The sequence below is a fragment of the Stigmatopora nigra genome, chromosome 1 (genome assembly GCF_051989575.1).
Source record: "Stigmatopora nigra isolate UIUO_SnigA chromosome 1, RoL_Snig_1.1, whole genome shotgun sequence".
NCBI classification, from domain to species: Eukaryota; Metazoa; Chordata; class Actinopteri; order Syngnathiformes; family Syngnathidae; genus Stigmatopora; species Stigmatopora nigra.
Window position 1 is genome coordinate 20836114 of NC_135508.1, and position 26377 is coordinate 20862490.

At 38.8% G+C, this 26377-nt stretch overlaps 3 protein-coding genes, 1 long non-coding RNA gene and 1 other non-coding gene across 8 annotated transcripts; 2 read left to right on the forward strand and 3 right to left on the reverse strand.

Moving 5' to 3' along the window:
* Positions 1 to 141: 141 nt before the first annotated feature.
* Positions 142 to 6010, reverse strand: LOC144204486 (ETS translocation variant 5-like). 2 transcript variants are annotated; one of them, XM_077728516.1, is made up of 13 exons: positions 5856 to 6010; positions 4818 to 4883; positions 4663 to 4747; positions 4512 to 4559; positions 4372 to 4422; positions 3663 to 3771; positions 3386 to 3580; positions 2342 to 2601; positions 2194 to 2259; positions 2055 to 2123; positions 1828 to 1979; positions 1407 to 1508; positions 142 to 1332 (listed from the first exon to the last, which is right to left on the reverse strand). In XM_077728516.1, exons 2-13 carry the CDS (start codon positions 4863 to 4865, stop codon positions 1099 to 1101), a joined length of 1419 nt encoding a protein of 472 aa, XP_077584642.1. In that variant the 5' UTR covers positions 4866 to 4883; positions 5856 to 6010; the 3' UTR covers positions 142 to 1098. The 2 variants fall into 2 exon arrangements, with proteins under 2 accessions (XP_077584642.1, XP_077584633.1); XM_077728507.1 differs by lacking the exon at positions 5856 to 6010 and adding an exon at positions 5636 to 5731.
* A 1227-nt stretch (positions 6011 to 7237) lies between these two features.
* Positions 7238 to 7624, reverse strand: LOC144207648 (small Cajal body-specific RNA 2). The gene has a single exon (XR_013328746.1).
* Positions 7625 to 7649: 25 nt separating this feature from the next.
* On the forward strand, positions 7650 to 13223 carry LOC144206375 (protein FAM107B). Of its 3 annotated transcripts, none has more exons than XM_077731340.1 (6): positions 7650 to 8051; positions 8722 to 8921; positions 11188 to 11212; positions 11645 to 11762; positions 11838 to 11982; positions 12780 to 13223. In XM_077731340.1, the coding sequence occupies exons 2-6, from the start codon at positions 8793 to 8795 to the stop codon at positions 12876 to 12878; spliced, it is 516 nt and encodes a 171-aa protein (XP_077587466.1). In that variant the 5' UTR covers positions 7650 to 8051; positions 8722 to 8792; the 3' UTR covers positions 12879 to 13223. The 3 variants fall into 3 exon arrangements, with proteins under 3 accessions (XP_077587466.1, XP_077587475.1, XP_077587480.1); XM_077731349.1 differs by having other exon boundaries at positions 8756 to 8921; XM_077731354.1 differs by lacking the exons at positions 7650 to 8051; positions 8722 to 8921 and adding an exon at positions 8995 to 9428.
* A 1181-nt stretch (positions 13224 to 14404) lies between these two features.
* inavaa (innate immunity activator a) lies at positions 14405 to 24938 on the forward strand. The gene is made up of 10 exons (XM_077732865.1): positions 14405 to 14465; positions 18827 to 18907; positions 19026 to 19159; positions 20070 to 20192; positions 20865 to 21099; positions 21165 to 21218; positions 21728 to 21884; positions 21963 to 22112; positions 22193 to 22622; positions 24686 to 24938. Exons 2-10 carry the CDS (start codon positions 18844 to 18846, stop codon positions 24776 to 24778), a joined length of 1440 nt encoding a protein of 479 aa, XP_077588991.1. The 5' UTR covers positions 14405 to 14465; positions 18827 to 18843; the 3' UTR covers positions 24779 to 24938.
* On the reverse strand, positions 24347 to 26367 carry LOC144207410 (uncharacterized). The gene is made up of 2 exons (XR_013328650.1): positions 25690 to 26367; positions 24347 to 25630 (listed from the first exon to the last, which is right to left on the reverse strand). It is a non-coding gene; the product is annotated as an uncharacterized LOC144207410 (long non-coding RNA).
* Between the last annotated feature and the right edge of the window lie 10 nt (positions 26368 to 26377).

Consider the following 26377-nt stretch of genomic DNA (forward strand, 5'->3'; position numbering starts at 1 on the left):
AGTTCCATCCCATTTGTTAAAAGAACTTGATGAAAAGACTTACAGTACTGTGAATGCAATGCCTTAAAAACAACATTGATTCAAATATGAATGTCGCTCATCATCCTTAAAAATAAAATAGTCTGAAACAGAGAAGGCAAATGAGTAAAATAGTTTTATTGTATCAGTTAAGATTAACGCAAGGCACATGTACAGCAAAGTGAAGGCCAATATTCTCCTGCAGTGATTCCACCACAAAACGTCAAATCTCCAAATAAGGGCATTGCACCACCATTAACACGATTAAAAGAAACAGTGCAACACATCTTTTTTGCAAAAATATATTCGTATACAGAATAATCATACCGCATCTCTACACACTGAAGCGACTCGACTATACAAAATGCAAGAAAGTGGACAGGTTGAAAACAATTGGACTAAATTCCTCATGCGTAATTAATCAATCATCAATGTGGCAGTGAATCAAAAATAGGTGCTAAACTTTTGTCATAAACAGTTCTACTGAAAAGCATACAAGTTCATATAATGAGAAAAAAATATTAGCTATCAAACACAAAAAGATTATAAGAAGACAAGGACGTCTGAAAAACATGTCAGCGTCCCTTTTAGGCAGGTTTAGTAGCTGCATGGCTTTCGAAAGACAGTTTTTGGTTCAATCATAGCACTCCCGCCTTCAAAACATTTGCATGTTTGTTTTGAAGTCAATGTATGATTGGATCCTGCACATCATGTGTCTTATTTGATTGTTGGCTGCAAAATTAGGACAGAAACATCACAGGGATTATGTGGGCTGAAGCATACTGCATCCAAAATTGACGGAAAAACACTGGCAGCTGTGTTTACCAGCATTTTACTCTTAATGTAAAAGACATTCCAGGTTAAAATTAATAACAAAATAGAGAGGAAAAAAGTCTAATCTTTAAAATATGACAGTATGTAAATCTAAGTGATTTGATGGTGGTGATGTCAATGCATATTTTACTGTTTAGTTTTTTTTTTTAATGGCAAAATACTGAAAACCACAATTGCCAGTTGTTTTTGTTTAAGGTATAGATTTAAGAGTCAACATTGCAACATGGCTATCATAAAACCTGTGATCTAGTAAAGGCAGTTTTCAGGAAAGGCCAGTCCCTGAATGCACTGCTCACCGACATCCCCCAAGAACGGACCTTCCTCCTCGGACGGAGGCATCGTTAGGATCTCCTCCTCGGCCGGAAGCGGACGGGAATCCGGGTCAGGCTTCAGACTCGGCCTGTGTTTTTCAGGGAATGCCAAACAGAAGAGGGCCTCTGGGTTGCAGACGAACTTGTAGACGTATCTCTCCCCGGCGACCTGACGGGACAACCAATCGCGGGAAAGAAGTTGAGCACTTATCTGTGACATGCAAATGTTCACTTGAACTTTACCTTCTGCATGATGCCCTTCTCATAGTAGTACCTCAGCGAACGGCTCAGCTTGTCGTAATTCATGGCTGGTCGGTTCTTCTGGATGCCCCAGAGCCGGGCCACCTGGATTGCCAGAAGAAAAAAAAATCCAACTAGGTTAGGTGTGCTCAATATATGGATTGTGAGCTACCAGTCCATTGGTAAGGTACTCTTGGTCGATCGAGATTAAGATTTGAACCAAGGATTGGATTTGCAGTCAAATTCTATATGGGACTTAAGCATGGAAACAGAGCCATCGCGAGTCCAAGTACCTGCTGACTCTATTTTGCATTATCTTCAGCATACATAACTGCTAAACTTTGTCATGGGCCCGGGGAAAAAAGGGTAGATGTCGCAATGTTGTCTCCTTGAAAAGGACATTCTTTGAGTAAAAAACACGTACCTCTTCAGAGTCTATGAGTTTGAACTCCATATTGTGCCCCGTCCACACGATCAGATGCGCATTGGCCGGGTTGTCCAATAGTGTCAGCAGGAACTGCCACAATTGCAGGGAGCCACGACGCTGGTACGGCAAAGGGTCCTGCTTTACTTTACCTGAAATGGAAAAACTATGACGCACACATGCTTCTGTCTGATTAACCACTCAGGTGACGAGTTCTGGCTTCTTACCCTCCAGTCTGTCCGGCACGACGCTAGCGTCATCGTAGTAAAACTGTGCTTCTGCGTCACGGGGGAATCCTTACACGGGATAAGAAGATGAATAACCACTTCACACATGACCGAAAAGTTTATAAAATTGTGCAGTCACCTGTTCCGCCGTGCTGGTACGAGACAGATTTTTTGCCAAATGGGGATGACCGGCAGGTTTGAACTTCTTCAAGACAAAAAAAAAGTGAAACGTGACGTTTTAAAGGCAATCGTCGAAGCGCACTTTGGGCAATTCACTCAAAACACACCTGCGTCAAAGCCAAAGTCTCTCGGCTCTTGTTTGATAGTGACCCGGTTGAAGGCTGCCATGCTAGAAGAGCATCCCGCCGCCTCCCGTACACGGCGATCCACGCTCTCCTGTTTGCAAACGACCGCACCGCCGCCCGAAACGAGCGGCTCTGACAGGTGCCTCTGATAAGCCGGGCGGCTCGATGGCGAGAAGTGAATGTTGGTTGTTTTCTTTGCCGGTAGAAAGGGCAAATATGGGTCTGACATCTGCCGCTGAAACCTAAGAAGAGATTTACATACTGTTAGATACAGTAGAATTTTTTTTCACTGGCATTAGAAACAACCATGTTCTTTATCAAAGTATGTCAGAAACATTTTAGAAAGAATCCTGACAATGGAAAACTGGGACCATCATTTCCTATTGTTAGCTGGTTTATCTCTTTTTCATAGCATCTCCAATTTGTATAAGTATATTGGATATCTGTTTTATGACAGTATGTATCCCTTGTTTGTTCTTTCTCTTTATCTTTTGACCTTCTCTTTTCGTAAGGTTAATTGTACCTAAATGATTTACTTTTTCTGTCCAGCTGCACTTTTAACCCTTCCAGGGACATTTTGGGAATTTACAAACTTAGATACTATCAATTATGATAATTTAAAAATATATATAATCATCATTTGAATATTTTATATTGTTTGTATATGATTATAAATACTGGTATACATTAATATATGTTGATTAAGGGTAAATTAAGGAAATTAAAAGGAAAAAAATGAAATCCACACTGTAACTGTACACAAGCAACAATCCAAATCGAATAGTATTTAACTTATTGTGTGTCATTGACAGTATTAATTTAGACTAGGAGGACTGGTCTTAAATGCTTATATTTCAATGCCATTGACGGCGCTAGATGTCTGATCCATCAAGAAAGGGAAAAAAACTCGCAAGACTATTAGGCCATTTAAAATGACTAATCAAGTTGCACCATTCCGTATTTCAAAAAAAACAACTCCTGTTTTGAAAAGGTGAAAAAGACTAAGTAAACATATTTTTCACCCACCTCTGCTCTGAGGCAAATTCTGCAGCGAGACAGCCAATGGGAGGGCGTGGCAATGCAAATGGGAGGCTCTGATTGCCCTGCGGCATGCGCTGCTGCTGGTGGGTGGGGCTGCTGGACACCTGCCATGTGGGACTGTTAGCCAGACGCCGCTGCGAATTTGGTACGGTGAACTCCGCCGTTTTGTCATCACAAACACTGTGGAGAAGAAGAAAAGGAACATTTACTGACTATGTTCCTAATGTGAACCCGAGGTCGTGTTCCCCGTCAGGTGTCCTGCCTGTTGCTGTAGTGGCAGACGTCCGTGTGACGCGTCCTGCATGAAGACAGATCTTTGGATGGGCTGGACTCTCGCTTCACTTTGCCAACATGTGGCGTTTGAAAGGTGGCTGCAAAGACAAAGTAAAACAAGAGAAAACACCATTTTATTTTTGACTGGCGAGGAGGGGCTTTTCTCTCTTCTCTATAGAGAGTTTGATAAACTCAAAAGAAGCGCTGTGCGATGTAGAAAAAAGCCTTTTACGTTGCGATTTATATCGTGATATTGTTAAGGCACCATATGGTAAATTTTAAATTATTTGCTGAAAAATTAAACCAATTAATTTCGAGTGCTTTCCCCCGCTCCCTTTATCTTTGAATTGAGATTAAACTAATCTGCCACAGATGTATCAAAGTAGTGCTGCAACCTAAATCTATCCAAACAGAGGAGGCACAGTATTATAAAGACGTTTGCTCAAATCTGAAAATATCAAATGATTTACTAATAGACCAATATATCATTATGTACTGTCTTGCATGCAATACTTATGTACAATTGAAAGGGGCGCAAATTGGCAAACTACCAAAAGGATTTGAGGACAGCAATTATAGGCTGACTATGGCATATATAGAATCTCATAGTAATAGTGACGACAGTCATGTAAAATGTCAATAGAAAGTTATAAATGGTTTTGGCCATAAACATTGTCAAATTGAACAGTACTACTTACCAGTAATGTACTGGAAATCAGGTACAAACTGCTCATCATCGGGAGCCTGAGCTGTGAAGACAAGGAATGGCAAACGTCAGACAATAAACACATCAGCAGGAAGTCAATTCTTCCATATCTCAGAATGACTGGTGCACTACCTTCGGCTATCCAGATCTCCTGAAGCTGGCTGAGATCTTGGAAAAGTTCTGTCAAGCAGAAATACAATTGATTTCATTACACTTGCACACACAAATAAAAATGATGTTTTTCATTTTTTCAGAGGTTTTAGATACGTTGTTATAAACGCACCCTCTGTGTCTTGATCCAAGCCAGCATGTACAAACTTCCTCTTCCTGTTGTTGAGGCATCGCTCTGTTCCCTCTGACTGGCATTCCTATGCCCAAAAGTCTACGTTTAAGCAACAGCCACCATTCCTGAATTGATTTGAAGTGAACATAACTCACGTTATCTGGTACCATGAAGGGAACTTGTTGGTCATAAAAGCAATCCATGTTGCTGAAGACTTCACCCTGGAAAATGACATATGGGAGAGGTTATAAGTAACATATTTTAAAATAGATAGTACTGCTTCATCATACTGGCCCACTTTGTTTTTCTGTCGCTGATTTCAAATCTGCCATTCTGTTTTTTTTTATACTTTAGTCTTAATCCAATTGGCATTGTTGTTGTTGTTTTTATATTAGCATTTTGATCATGTGTATTAATGTTCTATACACTTTTCAGTCCTTAACAGAGTTCTAAATGTATTTTTCCTAATAGTTGCAAATGATATTTTTGCCTGATTTACCCGCATTGGAGCAATGCAGTATTTATTGTTAGTCTCCTGTGTTCTATTATATTATATATTACATTATAACAAGGCAGATTTTGATTCAGCCCTCCAAACTAAATAATGCATAAATGCAAAAAAATTGCAAATGTTAGCTTGGGGGCTGGGAACCTTAAATTAATCCTATTTCGGTGCCCTTGACGACAATATACATTAAATACGTTTTAAGTAATAGCCCACCCAGCCCAAATAATTTTGACGTCTATTGCCGTCAATTGCAATTAACGTGTTAAAAGAGTGGCTGTACGGATGCTGTTCATTCTCACGAGTCAAACTCGAGTCGGTGTTTGGTTTTACTTAATTAAAAAATAAAAATTGAAAAAAAATACGTTTTGAAGATGATAAGGCGACGGATGAAGGATTTTTATTTTTGTTATTTAATAAAGTGAAACTTGATCCTAGCAGGATATCATTTTGGGGGTGGCAGCTTACCAATATCACGTTACTCATTTACCCCAAACGCTTAAAAAAACAATCCCAAACGCATTCGTCCTGCGGTGACAGAAATAGAAAAAAATGGACGCACTGTTGCCTCTCCGTCAGAAAATGGCGAACGACTTTACACGTATCTTCTTCAGATAGCTGAGCCACGATTGCATAATAAAAGCACATGAGTAACGGGAGAAAAAGAAAACGCTTGCGCACGCCTCACCAGGTAAACGACGTTTCTCGACAGTCTGAAAGTGCAACTCGATCAAGGTTTTCTCATTTGCATCCCTACATTCTTCGCTTTAATACCGGACTGCGGATTTTTCTCAATGGAGACCCCTCCGCGTTCGACGTTAGCAGATCTGAGCGCTGCCTTCCTATTGGCTAAAAAAATGTGTCAATCAAACTCAACCAATCGCCTTGTTGGGCGCTGTTTATATCGTCCTCTCTGTAATTTTATGAATGGCCGTGCTTCATTCCCCTATCCAAGGTTCTCTTAAAGGGCCAGGCGTGCAATTACGTAATCATTGACCTACTCATTTTGAAGAACAATTGGAAAGTTGACACCTTTAACCCTTTATTTTGCACGTCACTATTTTTGGTCCATTTAAAAACGACATCGATATAATTTAAACCAGGAGAACTTCTTTCAGGGCTATCGATGTACGATCAAATTCGTTAGGGAGCAAATAACATCAATTGCATCGAGTTAAATGAGTGCCCTGTAAGTATAAAAATAAAGTTATAATTCATGCGTAAAAAAAGAGAAGCTACTGTATGGGAAATTCAAGGGTGGGCAAAGCCTGGAAAATATTTTAAACAGACAAGTAGGTTGCTAACCAAGTCAGTTTATTTTTAAACGTACATTCAAATCATGTACAGTACATAAGATAAAAGCAATTAAAAAACAAATGACAATCAAACGCAATACATCAAGAACAAGGGAATAAACATTTTAAGTCTCCATAGATCCAAGTATGCTTTATTGTAAAATGGCACCCAAAAGAGGTGAGATTTCAAAGAGGTTTAAAATGGCCTCTCATTGAGGATCTTGGATGTCCTCACTGAGATGGTCTGGGGCCTAGTTTTGGGACCCCAAGAGATCTGGTTGAACAGTAGCTCCAATGAAAAAGAGCAAGACAATAAATAATTTAAAAACATGTTTTTAATTGAAATTCATGTAGAACATGTGTCTGCAGGACAACAGCTTGAGCCTGAGAAGGCAAGTCAACTGTATTCATTGTGAAAATAACTTAAGGAACAATGTTTCTTAATTATTGGCAATCGCCACACCAATGTAAGTTGTTAAATATAAGCTATATTATTGACGATTCACTTGGCCGTTAATTCGACTTTAGGACACATTGAAGGACAATACAATTCCATTTTGTGGCTGTAGAGGTTATCAAAAACAGTAAGCCTTCTGGTCCTTTTTCGTCTTTAACTGCATGCGCATTATAGATTAAGAATAAGTTCGTCATGTCTTGTTAAAAGACATTTGGTCGGCCATTTAAGTCGCAAACAACATGACAATGAGATAAGTCTGTTAGGATAGCTAGCTATAGTAAGGCAATATATACCTAAATTTTAACGCTTTGGTTGTGGACAGATCAGAATCGCTTCTTACTCATTATCCGTCGTGAGATCTGGCAAGTAACCAAATTCACTTCGAACTAGTATATCTGATCAATTCATCATTTCTGACCACGCCGCAAAGCGTGGAGGCCCAGAGCTTGCTCTCGTGCTTTCAGCTCATCGCCGCTAAAGGCTAAGCGAGCATTTGTTCCTATCACTTCCAGTCACGGTCGGGCCACAAACCATGACCGGATCAAATAAGATCAATGTGTAGATTGGCGATTTAAACCCCAAAAGAAACGACATTCATACACAATCACACTCGCAAACACGCACGGACCAACACACGACACATACATTGACATTCACACGCCATTCAGTTTGCCGAAGCTCTTTGTCGCTTCCGCTGATATAGACATGAGCTGCGTTGCATCATGGGAACAGAGACAGGCTTTTCATTTTTTTTAAAGAGACATTACCAAATTGATAGGTGTTTTGATGATTATTATTTATACGAAGAAATACAACATCTAAATAAACTTTCTGACGCGTAAACAGAATAAATAAAAGGTTTTTAAACATTTCCCCAAAGATGTTATTTATCATCATCTACGTCACCTGATCCTCGGTAGCCATGGTGATTGTTCAACAAAAGGATGATTGGCCGTATTAACTTAGTCTTGAAATGTTGGAACTCGGAAGTCAAAACAATGCAAAATAGCTGCTGAAAAAACATACTAGACTTTAACCAGGAGAGGACACCATATTTAGAATAAAGGCTCGTATTAAGCAGTCTCCTGCGACAACCTCCAAGTCTGCTTTCAGGTTTCAATTCGGATTTAAGGTTGGTTTGCACGTATAACGGAATTGGACGTCTGTCACCGTCAATGAATACTTCCAGAGTTTTGCCCTGTCTACTTTTTTTTAGCATATCCTATATCAATACTGTCATGAAAACTAAAATGAGAAAACAGATTTAAAAACACTTTTTTTTGTTTTTTTAAGAACTATAAGTAATTTGAAAATGAATCCAATCTTTATATGAAGGAAATTAATGAAATTATAATGAATAAATACCCAATTATACACTGATTGTTTTTTTTAGGTGCACTTCCCTACTTATTTATGTTGTTGACTACTTATTTATGAATTAATTATTCATTGATTATTATTTATTGGTTATATATCTACCTGTTTGTTGTTGTTCTTTGTGCACTTGGTGATGAAGCTTTAAATCACATTATATTTAATGACAATAGTATTGGACTTATGACATGTCATTGCACATCCAATTCAAAGACAAGTTGTACTAAATGCTTATGTTTGCTCCATTTGGACGACATCTAATGACTTCTATGAGTTGGCTTGTCAAACAACTTTCAATTTGGAAAAACATAGACCAGGACTGCATGTGTACATTCACATACGAAGACTGTGATTTTAAGGCTAAAAGTAGGCAATTGTTTACATATATGGGTGTACAATTAGAAGTGATTTATCCATCTTATGTACAGTGACAGGATATACCTGTGGCACTGTGATTAACAGCAGACAATGCCGGAAGGATTCGTAGATCTCCCTGTACATGTGCAGCCGGTCTGGACAAAACTATAGACATGTACACCCACTGCTGCATTGTTGGGTGTCATTGAATGCGGCCATAATGCTGAGGGACTCCAAGTCCCATTGGAGGACAACTACCTCAATGTCAAAGGTGGGCAATCGTCCGTTTCTGTCTTCAGTGCAACTTCCTGATTTCTGTTGTAACTTTGACATCCAATCTCTATTAAAGATTTTTCCCACGTGATTGTTTTTCTGCAAAGGGTTTGAGTTCCTCGCCCGACATTATTGGACTCTTAAGAAAATACAGTTCACTGTTAATAGTGGGCTGCTATATTGGATTTAAGCTGCTTTTGCGTCCAAGCCCATTACCTAATCCAGTATCCTTTACCACATGGGGGCTGGTGAGGTCATCGTGAATGGCGTAATCAGATTGGAGCGTCTACCTACTACAAGGTGACACTAACTGTACTAAATCCCACGTCGACAACAATACAGTCGATTCCACACGTTATGAACAATCAGATGGCAGAGACGATGTTAGGAGGCGGCTTTGTCTTGTTTGTTTTTTTCCAACCTACTATGGACTAATAAATAAGACGCGGGACAGAGAGAAACAAGCTCCGCCCTCTATACCATGGAGGACTCCCATGCAAGCAAAGTGAGTGGTTGAAATTTGTGGCTCACGGGTTTGAGCAGTGGTCCTCAACTAATCCCAAATGACTAACTGTACCGGTTTATAGTAAAGATTCTTCAATTTTTCTTACACATTAGATGAGTCGTTGACAATAGCGATAGATGGACGCTAGAGTAGTTTGAGAGTACTTACATTGGTCATGTGAACTAAAAATGTGTTGAACTCAATTCTGCATGTGTTTTGCATTGCATTCCAAAATATCTCAATGGATAAAAGTCAACAAGAAACAAAGATGATAATAGGAAGTAAACATTATTCTTTTAAAGTCATTGTCCTAGTGTGTCAGATGAAGATGAGTAACAGTCACGGTTGCTTCTGTTCTGTTAATAATTTGTATTATTGTGTTTCATTTTGCTGGGTTCTGCTTGCTATTTTTATTACATTACTTTGCCGGTGACATGAAAAAACACGGACAATGTAAAGAGCAGGGATACAGTATAACCTCGCTGTACTATAGATGTCCAATCTTTTCACTCTTATCATTTCGGAAGCAGTTATTTGCATTGAAGATCTTGTTGTTGTGGTCTCTACCCTCAGATTGAGTGGTAAATTAAGACGTTCGTTTATTACTGTAGCCTATTAATGGCCTGCTTAAAGTTGCAAATGTTTTGTCATTATTATGAATCGCTCATTGACTATGCTGAGCTATGCGCTGAAGTTCTCACTCCATAATGACACATACAGAAAGTATATTTGTAATTTTTTAGACAACATTGGGGGGGGGAAAGAAAAGCTTGTGGTTTTCAACAATTTCAGGGACAATGGTCACTATATAGTGCACCACAATACAAGACCTTTAATCCTAAATAGAGCAAATGACTATTTTTGTTATTAAAAAAAGGTAAATATGAGCAACTTTTTTTAATGATTAACCATTGGTTTCAATGCTTATTAAATGATAAGAAATACATGAATAATTATTGCAATGGTAATGGTAACGAATTAGATGAATATTTTTTGAAGTAATTGTTATGTAACAATTGTTATGGTAACACTAAAATTATTTTGAAACAATATGGCTCTGAAATCCTAAAGTAATGCCAGCTTTTCTCAAAATAAATAAACGAGAATTCAAATTAAAATCTACACAAAAATTCATTAATTAAATCCAACTCAATAATCCTATTTTATAGTACTTTCTGCCTATTTACAAATCTAGTCAGTAGTACTGTGAAACCACTAACGTGTTGGTTGTGGGTAATATTTACTACATCTACTACATTTACTATTTCGGTATTTTAACATAAGTTGTACTTGAATGTGGGTCGCAGGGTGAGCCAAAATATGAAAAAATAAAATGCAATTCATCATTGTGCCATTACACTTTGTCACGCCAAAATAAAATGCTCACATGGAGTACTCATCACCTCGTCCGGCTCATCCAAGAATTAATAGACTTTTGTAAATTAGATTAAACCAAACAACCAAACTATAAATTGGGCTTTTGTGTGGTTTTTGGCACACTCGGTGCAAAAACAACCCAACTATTTTCATGTCTTATCCTTGCTTGATGAGTTGTGAGATTGTTGCACCATGTGATTACCACTCTGAGCCTTCTAACTAACCAGCAAAGATGTTACATCACTCTTGTTTTGCATGCGAGTATTCTAGCCACATGTCATTAACACGGTGCATCCAATCAGCCATGTTTTTTTCTTCTGCTCAGAAAAATGAACATTTCTAATATTTCTAACATTTTTTCTCTGTCCTGATGTGCTACCAGAAAGCAGGATATGGACAAGAAAAAGGTAATAACAGACTCAAATACTGTATTGAGTCGTCTTATAGCTGTATCTAGTATTACGAGCGCTTTTGCCAAACATATACTATATATACTTATACTAAACACAATACAGTAATCCCTCGAATTTCGCGGATAATGTAGCCCAGACATGGCCGCCATAATCGGAAAAAACACAAAGTAGGATCCTTATTGCCATTCAATACAACATTTAAAGTAATGTAAACCTGGTTGAATAAGTTAAATATGGTACATTTTTTTGCCACAATAATTAGAAGAACTGTTAACATGTGAATTATTTTAAAAAAATAATGTATTTTGCATTTTTTTTTAATTGTCAATTAGTGCTTTTATTTGAACATATATTTTTAGTAATAATAATCCATTTTGTGTGGTCACGGTATCCATAAAGGTCAAATATGTTTGGATTTTTTTTCAGATAAGGTAAGCGCTGCGGACAGCAGTAGCGACACTCAGCCCCGGAAACTCAACGGCTCTTCTGCCGAGGTACCGAGCTACCAGAACTTGCATCGAGAATTGCTGCTCAGCCACAAGCGGTGGGTGGACGACACGACACCCTGCATCGCTGTCCTCCCAAATGCTTCGTGCCGACTCTTCCACGCTATCCACAGGGGTCTTGTGCTGGAGGAAAAGCCAGAGCTGAAGCGAGTGCTGGAGCAGCGGCGGCTGGAGCTTCACAGAGAGCGGGAGATGGCTCAGCAGGGACCTTCTGACCTGGAGACTGAGCTCCGCAAGAGACAGCAGAAGCTACGAGAGGTCAGCAAACCATTCCTTGCAAGGAACTCAAAGCACATTAACAATATTCAAATATCTCTTCATTTACTGCCAATCCCCTTTATTTTCTGGACTGGGGCCTTCTATATGAACGTCGTCCTGAGACTAGACCAGGGGTCACCAACTCCAGTCCTCGGGGGCACTTATCCAGTATGTTTTTAATGCCTCCCTCCTCCAACGCACCAGAATCCAATAATCAGGCTTCTTATCAGGCTCCTGGACAGCTTGCTGATGAGTTGATCATTTCATTCCAATGTGTTGGAAGAGGGACACAATAGGAAATAAACTAGATAGATCCCATCCAGGACCGGAGTTGCTGACATCAACATTAAGATGGATATGCATGTGATTAATGGTCATTTTTAATTGCTTGACACCAGTAATATATATTATTTACACGGCTTTTTGGGGAAAAGAGAACATGTGCAGTGATTGCAACTTATAAAGCCAAAAAAACAAAAACAAAATATGTCTTTATAAGATTATTTTTTAATTAAATGTATTCATGTGAAACAAAATACTGAAATCTCACACAATTTTCTCCATTGATTAAAAATAAATGAAAAGCACTTTTAAGTGACAACCTCCATCTAGTGTTAAAACTGGGAAATGCAACAGAATGGGTAGGCTGGGATAGGCTGGATTTAAGATTCTTTTTAGAGTCATATTTAATGATATTTTCCTAACTTGCTGCGGTACGTAAGTTTGGACAACCCTGTTTAATGTCATGGTCCTGCTACTGATAAAGAGTGACTGGATCTGTCTTTGAACCTTTGCAGTACGAGCAAGAGGAGATCAGACAGAAGGAGAACCAGCAGAAGATACCCGAGTTTGTTCGTGTGAAGGACAACCTAAGACGCACGCAGATGTTCGAATAATGACCTCCACTGTTGCATGTCATATGCCGACTTTCAAATTGTGTCTTGTGTGTCCAATTTTGACCGATAACTCACCTATGCCAGAAAAGACAAATCTCTATAGTACCGTCTTTATATTTGTCTATGTGTGTACTAAGTGAGTGTTGCTGCTGTATTGAATTTTTTCTACTGTCATTTTTTTTCTCCTAACTCATGCAATTCCATTTACTCCTAAGCAACAATGGCAAGCAGACATTTTCAGACTGATTTGAGATAGTATGTCTTACAAGAATGACTCATGAAAGGTGTCTGTCACAATTTTTGCTGTTCCCAGAGTGCAGTGAAATAAAGCCTACGTCTCACACATTGGCATGTGTTTTATTGGACACCATTCAAATGGTATGGCCATGGATTTGCATGCAGCTCTTCTCCCCGAGGACCCGTGCCTCTTTCACATGGATATGACTCTTTGTTTAATGAGCCTGTCTTTTTCATCCCTTCGCCTACCGAGAGGAGAAAGCTGACCATCTGGACGAATCTTTTCAGGGAAACACAAGCCGTGAATACCCAAGGGTCTAGTTCAGGGCCTCGAGACTTTGGCAAACTGTGGGCAAGACACTCACTTCCATTCGTGGCTATGGTCTAAAACGGCAAAGGACGAAAATCCCTGAAGATTCTGCTTGTGATGGCACGATAGCTTCAGTTTTAAGAATGCCATTGGGTCAGAAAAATACTATTGGACAGTTGATGTCAGCATTTATAAATGTAAACAATTTACTATGCCTTTATTCTTTGCTTACAGGTCCATGGCAATGTGGATTTCAAAATTCAAGGACTGAACTGCAGATATAAACACACTCAAATTTTTTTTCCATTCATTTTCTGTTCCGCTCACCTTTACAAGGGTTGCGGGGGTGCTGGAGCCTATCCCAGGCCATTTTTGGCAGGAGGCGGGGCACATCCTGAAATGATTACCAGCCAATCATTGGCCACTATGAGACAAACAACCATTCGTCTGCACACAGACACTTGAGGACAATTTAGAGTGTTTAACAAGCCTATAACGCATAATTTGTTGTTGTTCAGGGATAATTTTCATTTTCCGAAATGAATCAGACTTCAAGTGCATTCGTATTTTGTTTAATGTTTCAAATAATTGTAGTATAGGAATGGTCGTTGTTTTGTTAACAAGATCAAATGAGAAAATCGACAAAAACACGAAGCACTGTGTCTAATATCAATGTAACATCAATTCAACAGGTCGCGTGCTGGCCGAGTTAGAAATCATCCAAAACAGACCGAACCATTCAAAAAAACTAGAGGGGTGTTTGCACTCCCCATAAAAAATTCCGTCGTCAAAAACACACACATACAAAAACAACCACTTTTTAGACGTTCATTATTTTATCATGATGAGTAAAGAAGCGGTGGAAAGTTGGATTTCAACGTTTTGGTGGATGTAATTAAACGCTCCACCCCCATGAAGGGGAAATTTGGAATGGACTGGAACAGATATCCTGAACGGCTCAGCTGGCTCTTTGGAGAAAGTTGAATACTACGCACAGCAGCTGTTCCACAGCAATGCGCGACTGAACACTAACACAAAATGTAAGTAAACTTGCATTTTTAATTTGAAACCAACTATTTTTAAATTAGTTTTTGCATGTACAATTTGTATTTTTTTTTAAAGCAGAAAAGCATATTTTGACATAAGTGATGTTTAGTAGTTGTAATTCTTGATCATGCCAAATTTCCTATAAACAAAGACACTAATGTGTCAGAGGAAACGAGAAAAAAGTTATTTTATTCTTAATTGGGTTACCATTGACAACGACAGACGTCCAATTTATATGACCTGGGAGGATTAGCTATGAATGAACATGTTTCATTGCTGTTGAGATCATAAAACATCATTTCATCACATTAAACGTGTGGCTCTCGAGCTACATGCGGCTTCCCGGCCAAAAGTAATGCAGCTTTTTGCTTCTTATTATATTTTGTATATACCGTTGCTCTTTGTTTCATTTCATCTTTCTTTTCCTTATTCTCCCTTAAAATACACCAATTCAACAGGACCCATTAAAAACTAATAATAAATTACATTTAAAAAAAAAACAATTTAGCAGAATGGATCTTGTATGATGCTTCTGACATAAAGTCTGGTTCTTTGACTCTCACCGTTGAACATTTGGCTCTTTTCTCAAATGTATCCAAGATCTCTCATTCCCGAATGGTGACCCCCTAAGAATGGCCAAATTGGGTTAATGTATTGCAAATAAGAGTCTTTACCCAGGTTGACCTAAGTGGTTTGGGCCATGGTGGCAGAATCAACATCTCAGTCCACATGTGGACAGACTTGCTAAAGACAACATATCCCGGGAGTGTGTGTGTGTCCCCCACCCCCAATGGGATTTCACTCTGGGTGAAAAGTTGCGACTACATCCTGTCGGTCCTTCTGAAAGGACGACTCAATGAGATGAGTTGCAGAGAACAATGGAGCATCTCTTCTCCAATGTGGCCCAAACTGCTCAGCATATGGCTTACAGACACTTCAGGTGGTGCTCTTTGCCTTTTCCATTGTCCTTGCTGGTAAACAAATCCAGCGCGTGACCAAATTGAATTCATCTCTCTTGCCGGCCGCTCCCCGGCGTTGATGTTCCATTTTTCTCTCCCTTTCTTTTGAGTTGGGCAGGCTGAAAAGTCATTTGGTTTTCTTCCACCGCATCAGCATTCCGTGGAGCATTTTAATTGCCACTTTCCCCGCAGGCTTCGGCCTCATTTCAGGCATCCATCCGTCCTTCGCCGTTTTTATTTGGTGAACCGACACCGGCCCAAGTCGGTAATTCCAGGGCCGACCGCAGCGGTAACCAGTGCGGCGGTGGCGGCGGGGGCGGTGTTCCAGGGGTTTGCAGCTCCCCAGGCTCTAGGGAAAGGGCGGAGGGGGAATCTTTGAGACAGTGAATCCCCGTCTATAATCTCTTGCCATAAACACTCATTTCCATCTATCTAAAATTTTTATGTGTGGGTGGGCGCCGAGGACGGGTGGGACGCTCATCACCATCAGTCTTGCTATTTTAGGGACAATTTAGAGGTCTCGCCCGCAAATTAAATGAAAAAACTCAAACCAGCGGTAAATGGTACCCATAATAGTGTTCGGTGACATGGCTATGTATAATTGAATTGGATTATTTTGTTGTCATTATTGTGTAATGAGATTTAAAGCTTCACCACAAAGTGCACAGATAACAACAACAAACAAATAAATGGTCAATAACAATGAATACTAAATATATAATAAATAAGTGATAAGTAGACAACAGCATGAGTTGAAACGTGGTCATGTAACAACAAACTGATAAATAATCAATATGAAATATAATAAATAAACTGAATAAGTAATAAATAAATAAGTGTCCACATAATAAATATGTAGTAGTCAACATATAGATAAGTACAAAAAGTGACTAAAGTGGTTACGTATTGCCTTAAATACCATCTATTGACACATTATCATTCATAATAATACATTATACAAATACACTGAAAATTATTTTAGATGGATCTCAGTAATCAGCCGCTGTTTTTAATTGACCATGTGCTGATGTGATGATGATGATGAATGATTTGCACTTTCCTGGTTGCAGAATTTTTACCGGTAAAAAAATATGATTACTGAATCAGCGTCAGATTGGTATTGCATTGGTGTTAGATTGCTATTTGGCAAATTCTAACTCGAAAATTAAATCAGCTGTCAAAAAATCAGCGTCAAGGATACTCATTAGTGGATTTTGGGGGGGTGGGGGTGGAGGGGTGGATAACCATTATCAGGCTTTGAAGGTATGATTCAATCATTCCCAAGGCCGCATTGGCGTCTTTACTGACAGAAACTGTCTGAAAAACAGTGAATGCAGCACGTAAGCTCCAAACAAGTCAGTTTCCCCCCTCTTCCCCCTCCTCAACATCCACCCACTCATTCCAAACATAACCACAGCAAGAGTTATGGGGTGCAAGCGGGTAAGTCCCACATTACTCTGTCTCCCGAGCTGGGCTCCCTCCCGCCCGTGTTGTCAGCACATATCGCGGCCTCAGCAGGATATTGAAGCCACTGGGTGGATGATACAAGACCTTTTGTTGGACTGTTGTTTTACTGAGTCAGGCTGCCCGCCACTCATTGTGCGAGCGCCGGCGACTCATTGCACATGAACTGCCTTGTTAAAAACTCCATCATATCTCAATACATATGCCGTGTCCTGTTGATCCTAACAAGATAGCATCTCCAAACACAGCAGAGGAAGGAAGCATCCGCCTTTTCTCTTGTCACTGCTATTTACTTCCTCTTTTTTTTTTGCTTGTTGTGATACTATCACAAGGAAGAGGCGAGCTAAGCACATCCTTTAATCATGTTATTTCCTGTAGTGTCACCCCTTGTGATCAGCCTTTTTCAAAGCCACGGGGGCAGGCATGTGAGATGCTGAATTCATGAATTGACCTAAAAATCACTAAGGGATAAAGGCACTCTTTTGTAACGCTTTGCCTTCGTTTTTTTTGTTTTGTTTTTTTACTAATGCTTAAAGTGGGCAGAGCATTGTTTTTTTTTTTTAGGGTTTGTTGTGTTGCATCTACTTAACGCTCAAGTTGCAAATCACTCGTTTCAAGGGGCTCCAAAAAACTGAAACGAAATTATGTAAACATTCACCACAATCAATGACATTTCACCTAAAAATGATGTCATATCTGGGCGTTCCCAGATGCATTTTTTGGGAGAAATAACTACCAAATGGTAAGATGTCAGCTGTCAGGCTCTTTAAGAAAAGAAATGGCTGAATGTTAAGACCAACTGTAGGTATTGTACATGTACATCTATGTGTATGTATGTTTATATATATATATATTCCAGCAACACGCTTATTTTATTCATGTCTATATTTATTTTTTTCATTTATCTATTAGCTTATTTATTAACTATTTATTTATGTCTAAAATGTATTTTCTGTGTCTGTATTCTCACCCTCTTGCTACTGTGACAATGACATTTCCCAGATACGGGATGAATAAAGTAATCTAATCTAAAACTACAGGACGGCCTACATTTCTACATGTCAAATTAAATTAGTTTAGTCCTTTCTCTAAAAGTTTCTTTACATTCTCACCTTTTCATAGCATTTTTAAGGGTCTTAAGTGTCACCTTTTGAATTGCTCTCCATTGTAGTAGGACCATTGTCCTGAAAGGGTTAAGGTGGTACTCGCTGTCAAATATTTGAGAACTGCTGATTTGGAGATCCCCTTCTCAGTTCTGTTTTTGTTGTTGTTGTTGTTGTTGTTGTTTTCTTTAAATTTCATCCGAGTATTGTTTGTGGGCCATAAATGAACGCCACTAGCCTGCTTGTGTCACACGAGTCCTCCTCATTGTGTTGTGATGCAGCATGAGCCCACTTTTAGACATTCTTCCACTTCAAAGCCCCACCCAGAGGCTTTTTGGTGGACACTGGTTGAATGGGCCGCGGGGGTGTGTTCGCAGGGAGAACAGGTGCAGAGCACGAGAGAAGGTGGGGTGGGGCGGGGTCATTCCTCCAGCCATCTGCTTTCTTTTTGGAGGTCTGAAAACTTGAAACAACCCGGTGACACCGCCTCATGGCGACACGCTCCTTTGGACGACCGTGTGCCGTCACCATGGCACCTCGACGCGGATTAACCCCGCACATGTGCCGAGTCACCCCGTGGGGCTCCCCTCTTTTGTGATGGAGCGTGGGAGGGAGTAAGAGGGTGGAAGGGGGTCCCAGGATGATTGTGTGGAAAGACACGCCGGGCTTACTATTGTTAAGTGAAACAGCAGGCCAGCCTCAATGAAGACGTTGAGTGTCGTGGGGAAGAAAGAACGGGACGGCATATTAAATCAGGAGCCTGTTTACACTTGCTCTTGAAAGAATGAATGGGAGTCAGTTGTAATACATATTTCAATAATCTTACAGAGACATCCCGAGTCAATATGACGGCCATTGAGAGCAAAGAAGAGATCAGCGACACAGACAGCGGGATCATTTTGCACTCTGGTGAGGATCCACATGCGTCAATTGTTGCTGAATTACACAAATTCCAAAGACCATTGCAACTCGGAATCTAATTTGGCACATGGCACGGATGTGGATGAACGTTTTCCTCGCTGGACAGGTCCAGAAAGCCCCACGTCGCCTGTCAAGGACACCAGCACGCATACCAGAGCCCTCAAAGTCAAGCATCAATCTTTGGAGGGACGTCTGGAGCTTTGCTTGTTGGAGCTCAGGAAACTATGCATTCGGGAAGCTGTGAGTAATACCAACACAAGAGTCTTTACAGCATGGAGTTACACTTTAAGGCAGGGGTCTCAAAACGAGTCGGTAAAAGGCCCCAGTGGGTCCTGGTCTTTGTTTCAACGGAGCCTTCTTAAAAAAAATAAAAAGGACGCAATGGGCTGGAATCAACTTGCAAAAAGTGTCCGCTTGTTCGGTTTGAATGAAAACCTGCACCCACTGCAGCCCTTTGAGGACCAATTTGAGACCACTGTTTTAAGGCATTTATTAGAGTTGGTTGTCTTGCATATACATTTTTATACGTCTTTCCCGTATTTTCTACGCTTTTTTTAAATCCTTTCGAATTGTGTACACTGTATAACAACTTTCATACGGGATTTTTGTTTTTTTAAGTACATTTTTGTTGTCAAACCGATCTCGTTTGAGCCATTTCAGCTCTAATCCGGATCGTCTCGGTCACTGGTGGTAGACGAAAACAGTACATTTTGTCATACTTTAAGCATGACATGAGCACACGCATTATTCCCCTTTCAAAGGTCCTCCTTTTCACTATATAAATGCAGCGAGTCAGCAAGCAATGTACCCAAACAGTCAAGCTGTCAGCGTCATACAACGACATTTTGAATATAGGCGAGTCAACTGATTGGGCACTATGTCCACTTTGGTGAAAATTTTAGACTTAAATGCGCCCTATGTGAGTAATATGTGCTGTGTTGCATTTGTACAATTGTATTATCACTTAATAAGGGGAAAAGCAATCAATAATAAGGGAAGTAATTGGCCGAGGTTGACAGGTATGACATTGTTTCTTTATGGATCATTGTTGAATCGATTTACACTTCTAACATGTGTCAAAGGGGACTTACTGCTAATCCTTATGCGTTGTAAAGATTGTCAATGAATAGATTTGACTTTTCCTCCCCAGGAGCTGACTGGTAAATTGTCCTCGGACTATCCTCTCATGCCTGATGAGATTCCACCGCAGGTTCGAATGAGGATTGGCGCTTCCTTCAAGATTGACGAAGGTTTAATCTATTTGGAGAAAGAGGTATGAAAGGAACAAATAGGCACTCGGAATTTAAAAGTAAAATGATATCAACATGTGGGCATTTTTTAAAAGTAATTTCACCACTTTTAAAGTACAAAGAAGTCTCGGAATTCTTTTGACAACATCGTTACGCTGCTGTTAACAGTGCTGACATGACGCTCTTATTAGTGCCAGAAGTTTCCATGCTTTGGATTAGATCAGATTTAGATTAGATTAGAACTTTTTCATCCCGTATTCGGGAAATTCCTTGGTGGCAGTAGCACAACAGACACAAGACACACAAGACATTGCAGACCTAGGTAGAAAAAATTGGAGCCACACATAGGAAGTCCACAAGGTGGCGACCTTCTGCAGACTGAGGTTACCACACAGTCCCTCTGTAGTCTGGAGGTTTTAAAGATCATCTTCCTTGCCTAGATCTTCCTAAACTGTCCTAGCACCTAATCAACATTTCACCACACAGGTTAGCGGAGAGCCATATGCACTCATCAAAAGAGCCACATACGGCTCCTGAGCCATAGGTTCCCTATCCCTGCTATAAACTATTCATATATATTTGCCTGTGGTGAATTCCTGAAGTGATCAGGTGTTACTCTATATATAAACAATCCTAGGATTGAATGGCAGAGGTATCCACCACGAGATGTCATGAGATATTTTGGGACATTTTAGGACTCCGAATTGAACGGCCTGGAGACGGAGCTGGCTCTCCAGCGGCAGATATTCCAGGCGGCGCGTAAGCTCTCACTGGAGGACAAGCTGAGCAAGCCTCAGAAGAAGAGCCGGGCACAGCAGTGCAAACGACAGGAGAAGAAGGTTCGCCAGCTGCAGGAGGCCGTCTTCCAGTGTCGCATTAGAAGCCAGTGCAGCTCGCCCACAGTTGGCGACGCCGGGCCCAAAAGCAAAGGTGAGTGGCCAATGGTGGACTGTGCCATAATCGGATGAATTATTATTATTTTTTTTTCTGTGCAGATTTAAACATATCAGATGACAGCTCACTGTCTGATGTGGTGGCCATGGATGAAGGTAGGCGGAGTTTGTGTTTCGTTTTGGTGTCGTTGCTTGGACGTTCAGTTCATTTTGAGTGGGAAGGGCGAAGGAAATAGGGTCATTATACTTCATTTTCATTTGATTAATCATTGTTTTCCTTGTAATATTTTTATAGTTATAGAGAAATGTATAAAACAATACAATTGAAGTTAGGGAAACCAAATTGAACAAAAGCACAAATACACACAGTTTACAGCCCCAAGAGATGTTTTTTTTTTAATTCTCATAGTATTTAAGTCATCAGCTGCCAATTCAGTTTCAACAAACAGTTTTTTTCCCCAAGACTCTTAATTCCAACCACATTTTTGGCACACCGCAATATAAGGATGAGTATCGTGTCTTAGTGGGAGACATGGCGAACTTGGACTTGAAAAAGAACTTGACAGGCATACGATATGTCAAAGTAGTATCCATATCACCCTATAATCGGTGATTTTCCACCCACGATTCCACATCTCTAACTATTCCGTCTTATCCTCCTACAGACGTCGATCTCCTGGACACCGTCTCTACTTCAGTAACATGCCTGGCCGAATGCGAGCGCTCGCCCATCCAGAATACACCCTGGAAGGAGTCTAGTCTGGACCAGCCTTATCACAAGCCCGTAAAACCCCAACCTGTTGGCAGCGGCAAAGGCTCTGGGTGAGACAGAGTTCGGTTAGATGATAACCTAAAGTGAAATCACTCCGTAGAAATATTCCTTTGGTCTCCCGCACCCAGCGGCAAGGCGGTAACGCAAGTCCAGGCAGACTTCGACAGAATTCCCCTGTCCCACTTTATTAAGAACTCAGCGCTGCGGCAAAGTCATTCCGCCAGCGCTCCCTCCACGCCGGAGCTGCATGTGCGCCGGCAATACTCGCAGTCCTTCAGGTAGACAAAATTGATAAAAGCACGCCGATGCCTTCAAAACGGTCTCCATCTTTAATTGCTATCTTTTGACGTATTCCCAGATTCGCCAAGAGGAGGCCATGCGCGGACAAAGAGACCCTCAGCTCAGAGTCACTCAGGACGCGAACCCGCCTACCGCAACGACGTTGCGCCGCCGACTTCCTGTCGCTCTCCCCGGAGAGTGTCGGCGGATGCGAGCGCTCTGCCCGCTCTTTGGCGCCCACGGAGATTCCCAAGCTCAGCCCGCCGCCATATGGCTTCCGTTCGCCGACGCCCCAAAAAGCCAAGGTCCCACCCCCTTACACCAGGGTGGCACGGACGCCCTCGTTGAACGTGTACCCCCAGCGACCTGCCACGCCCCGCAGGGACGTGGTGTCGGAGGAGCTCAAGTCGTGGCATCAGCGCAGTCAGAGCCACGACTTGGCGTTGGGCCTTACCGAACTGCAAGGCACCCTGGGAGTCAAGAGCCCCACTTTGCCACCATTTCATCAGGTTGGTCAAACGGCTTCCATTTCGTTGATGGGCATTAGGTCAACACATTCATTTTTAACTTTTACTGTGTACTTTTTTAAATTTAAATTCTATCTTTACCTTTACTACTACACTGAATTTTTTAACCCTTTCATGGACAGTTATTCAAAACATGCTTTTTGATCAAAACACTATGTATAACCTGACTATTTTTGGTCATTTAAAGAATAATTAGATCCTAATCTCACATTTCGGTCGTGGAAGCTTCAGGACTAACATTTGGTTCCTTCATGATCCAAATTGTGAGGTCCGCAAATGTGGGTGAAATGTTTTGATTTTTTTATTTATTCATTAAAAAACAGCACATATTAATGATCATATTCATGTTAATGAACATGTATGTATATATATATATGAACATGTATGTATATATATATGAACATGTATGTATATATATATATATATATATATATATATATATATATATATATATATATATATATATATATATATATATATATATATATATATATATATATATATATATATATATATATATATATATATATATATATATATATATATATATATATATATATATATATATATATATATGTATATATATGTATATATATGTATATATGTGTATATATGTGTATATATGTGTATATATGTGTATATATATGTATATATATGTATATATATGTATATATATGTATATATATGTATATGTATATGTATGTATATGTATGTATATGTATGTATATGTATGTATATGTATGTATATGTATATATATGTATATATATGTATATATATGTATATATATGTATATATATATGTATATATATGTGTATATATATGTATATATATGTGTATATATGTGTATATATGTGTATATATGTGTATATATGTGTATATATATGTGTATATATATGTGTATATATATGTGTATATATATGTGTATATATATGTGTATATATATGTGTATATATATGTGTATATATATGTGTATATATATGTGTATATATATGTGTATATATATGTGTATATATGTGTATATATGTGTATATATGTGTATATATGTGTATATATGTGTGTATATGTGTGTATATGTGTATATATGTGTATATATGTGTATATATGTGTATATATGTGTATATATGTGTATATATGTGTATATATGTGTATATATGTGTATATATGTGTATATATGTGTATATATGTGTATATATGTGTATATATGTGTGTATATATATGTGTGTATATATATGTGTGTATATATATGTGTGTATATATATGTGTGTATATATGTGTGTATATATATGTGTGTATATATGTGTGTATATATGTGTGTATATATGTGTGTATATGTGTGTATATATGTGTGTATATATGTGTGTATATATGTGTGTATATATGTGTGTATATATGTGTGTATGTATGTATGTGTATGTATGTGTATGTATATATGTATATATATATGTATATGTATATGTATATGTATATGTATATATATATATATATATATATATATATATATATGTATATATGTATATATGTATATATGTATATATGTATATATGTATATATGTATATATGTATATATGTATATATGTATATGTATATATGTATATATGTAAGATTGAAGCTGAAGGCTGATTTCCATCTTTAGTTACTTGAGTAGGTTGAAGCTAAACGATGGCACATACTAGACATACATGCTTTAATAATATTGCATACAAACTTGCAATTATGATCATCTTTTAATTTATTTGAGTTATCTGAAGCAATTATAAATGATCTTAAACACAGACAGAAGCGATTACATTTCCCCAAATACATTTTTCATAACTCCGAAACTGAAATGAAGCCCATCAAAAATGTCCCATAGAACTGAAAAAAAAAAATGAATTATCGGGAACATTCAATTACAAAATGGGGGTAAGTATTTGTGCAGATAGTCACAGAATTCAAAATATCAAAAAGAACATTTTATGCTACCACTACAGTGATGCCTTTCTACAGCAAAGGTGCAAACTGAACACTAACATAAAGGTGTTATTTTCTCATTGTTTTGGGGCAGGGTTCAGGGAACGTCATTCTCCAGAGAGCTGACGACGGGACTCCGCTCCAGTGGTTTGTTCCAGAGGACCATGAAATTGTCAGCCAGGTCTAGTTTACCATTGAACAATTTCAACGAAAGAAAATCACCTGACCGCCTTTCATTTCCAATTTCTTATTCATTTTAAATGTCCGGTACAGCTAAATGAATATTTATTTGTAATAATGTCATAATGACAACAAAAAAAACCTCAATGAACATTTTTTAAATCTTATTTTCAGACTTTTTTGTCATGTTACACATCTTTTACTCTCAATCAACTTTTGAAATGAAAAAAAAATGAAGAAAACAACGTTGATTTCCGTGATGTGTAGACTTTTGCATTTCTATCATTTGTATTTATCGTTTTATTCTATTTATTAAAGTTTTCAGACGATTCAGATGGTAGGCAGAAATTGTGCACCACCAGTCTAGCATAGGTTTCCCCTCCTTTTTAATTTAATACTTAATGTAAATCATATTTATTTGTTTTTAGATAAACGCTTCTCCAATTTGGAGCATACGGTCTTTTTATGCAGAACTCCTACATTTTGCACATGAAACTTCACTTTGCATTCCTAATATAATTTGTTTATTTATCAAGTGGATGTTGTTATTGTTAACATACCATAGACTACTAAAAAAAGTTTGATGTGAAGATGTTGCTTGTTTCGTTAAAATTTAACATGAGGTACATTGATTTGAAAAAGGAATTCTTTTCTTTTTTGGAGCGTTGAAAATGTTACTAATCTGACGATTGTATTTTTTCTATATTTATAGTAAAGAATGTACAATTCACCATTGTGGACTTATTTTTTTCAATCCACTAAAATAACAATCCAAGTAAAGAAGGAGAGAAAGATAAAGATGCAAATCAGCAGCCAACGGCAGCGAGGCAGGAATTGCCTTCTCCGTGGCGCAGCGTCTCTATCGAAGATAACCATCGTTAAAATGCCAATTATTACTTCTTAAAACATGAGACTTACGCAGAGATGTGGCGGAAGATGGTTGTTCTCTTTTTCTCTTTGTCAACCTTTTTCTTTGCCGATAAAGTTTTATTCTTGTGCCTGGGCCGCGTTGTGTCTGCCGTGGAATTGAAGGAGGAGCCACTTTGAAGGAGACAAAAGAAAATCTACTTTAATTACTCATTAAATAGTGTTGATATTTTCGTATAAATGGACAAAATGCTAGATTTTCTCATTTTGAAACTTGATTTGTTGTCAGTTTTAAAAGTTGTTTTGACTCTGGGTTTACAACCCTACACCCATCACATTCCTGTCAACATATGTATATGTTTTTCATATATTTAAATGTTTTTTGATCATTTCAAATTGTGTAGAAAAACTTTTGTACTGGGTTTTTTAAGTCAATTTTTGTAAAACCAATCTCGTTTTACCCATTTCGGCTCTAATCCTCATCATCTGGGTCACTGGTAGCAGACAAAAACGTCATCGCCGACTGCTAATATACTATTATGCTTTAAACATGATATACGCACGTGCATTCCACTTTCACTGGTTCGCCTTTTCACTATAAAAATATAGTGAGTCAGCAAGCAATGTACCCTGACAGTCAAGCTGTCAGAATCATACTGCAACATCCACAAAATCTTGAATTTAGTGCACACTGATTGGGTACCCCGTCCACTTTGGAGAACATTTTTGACTTTTAAGT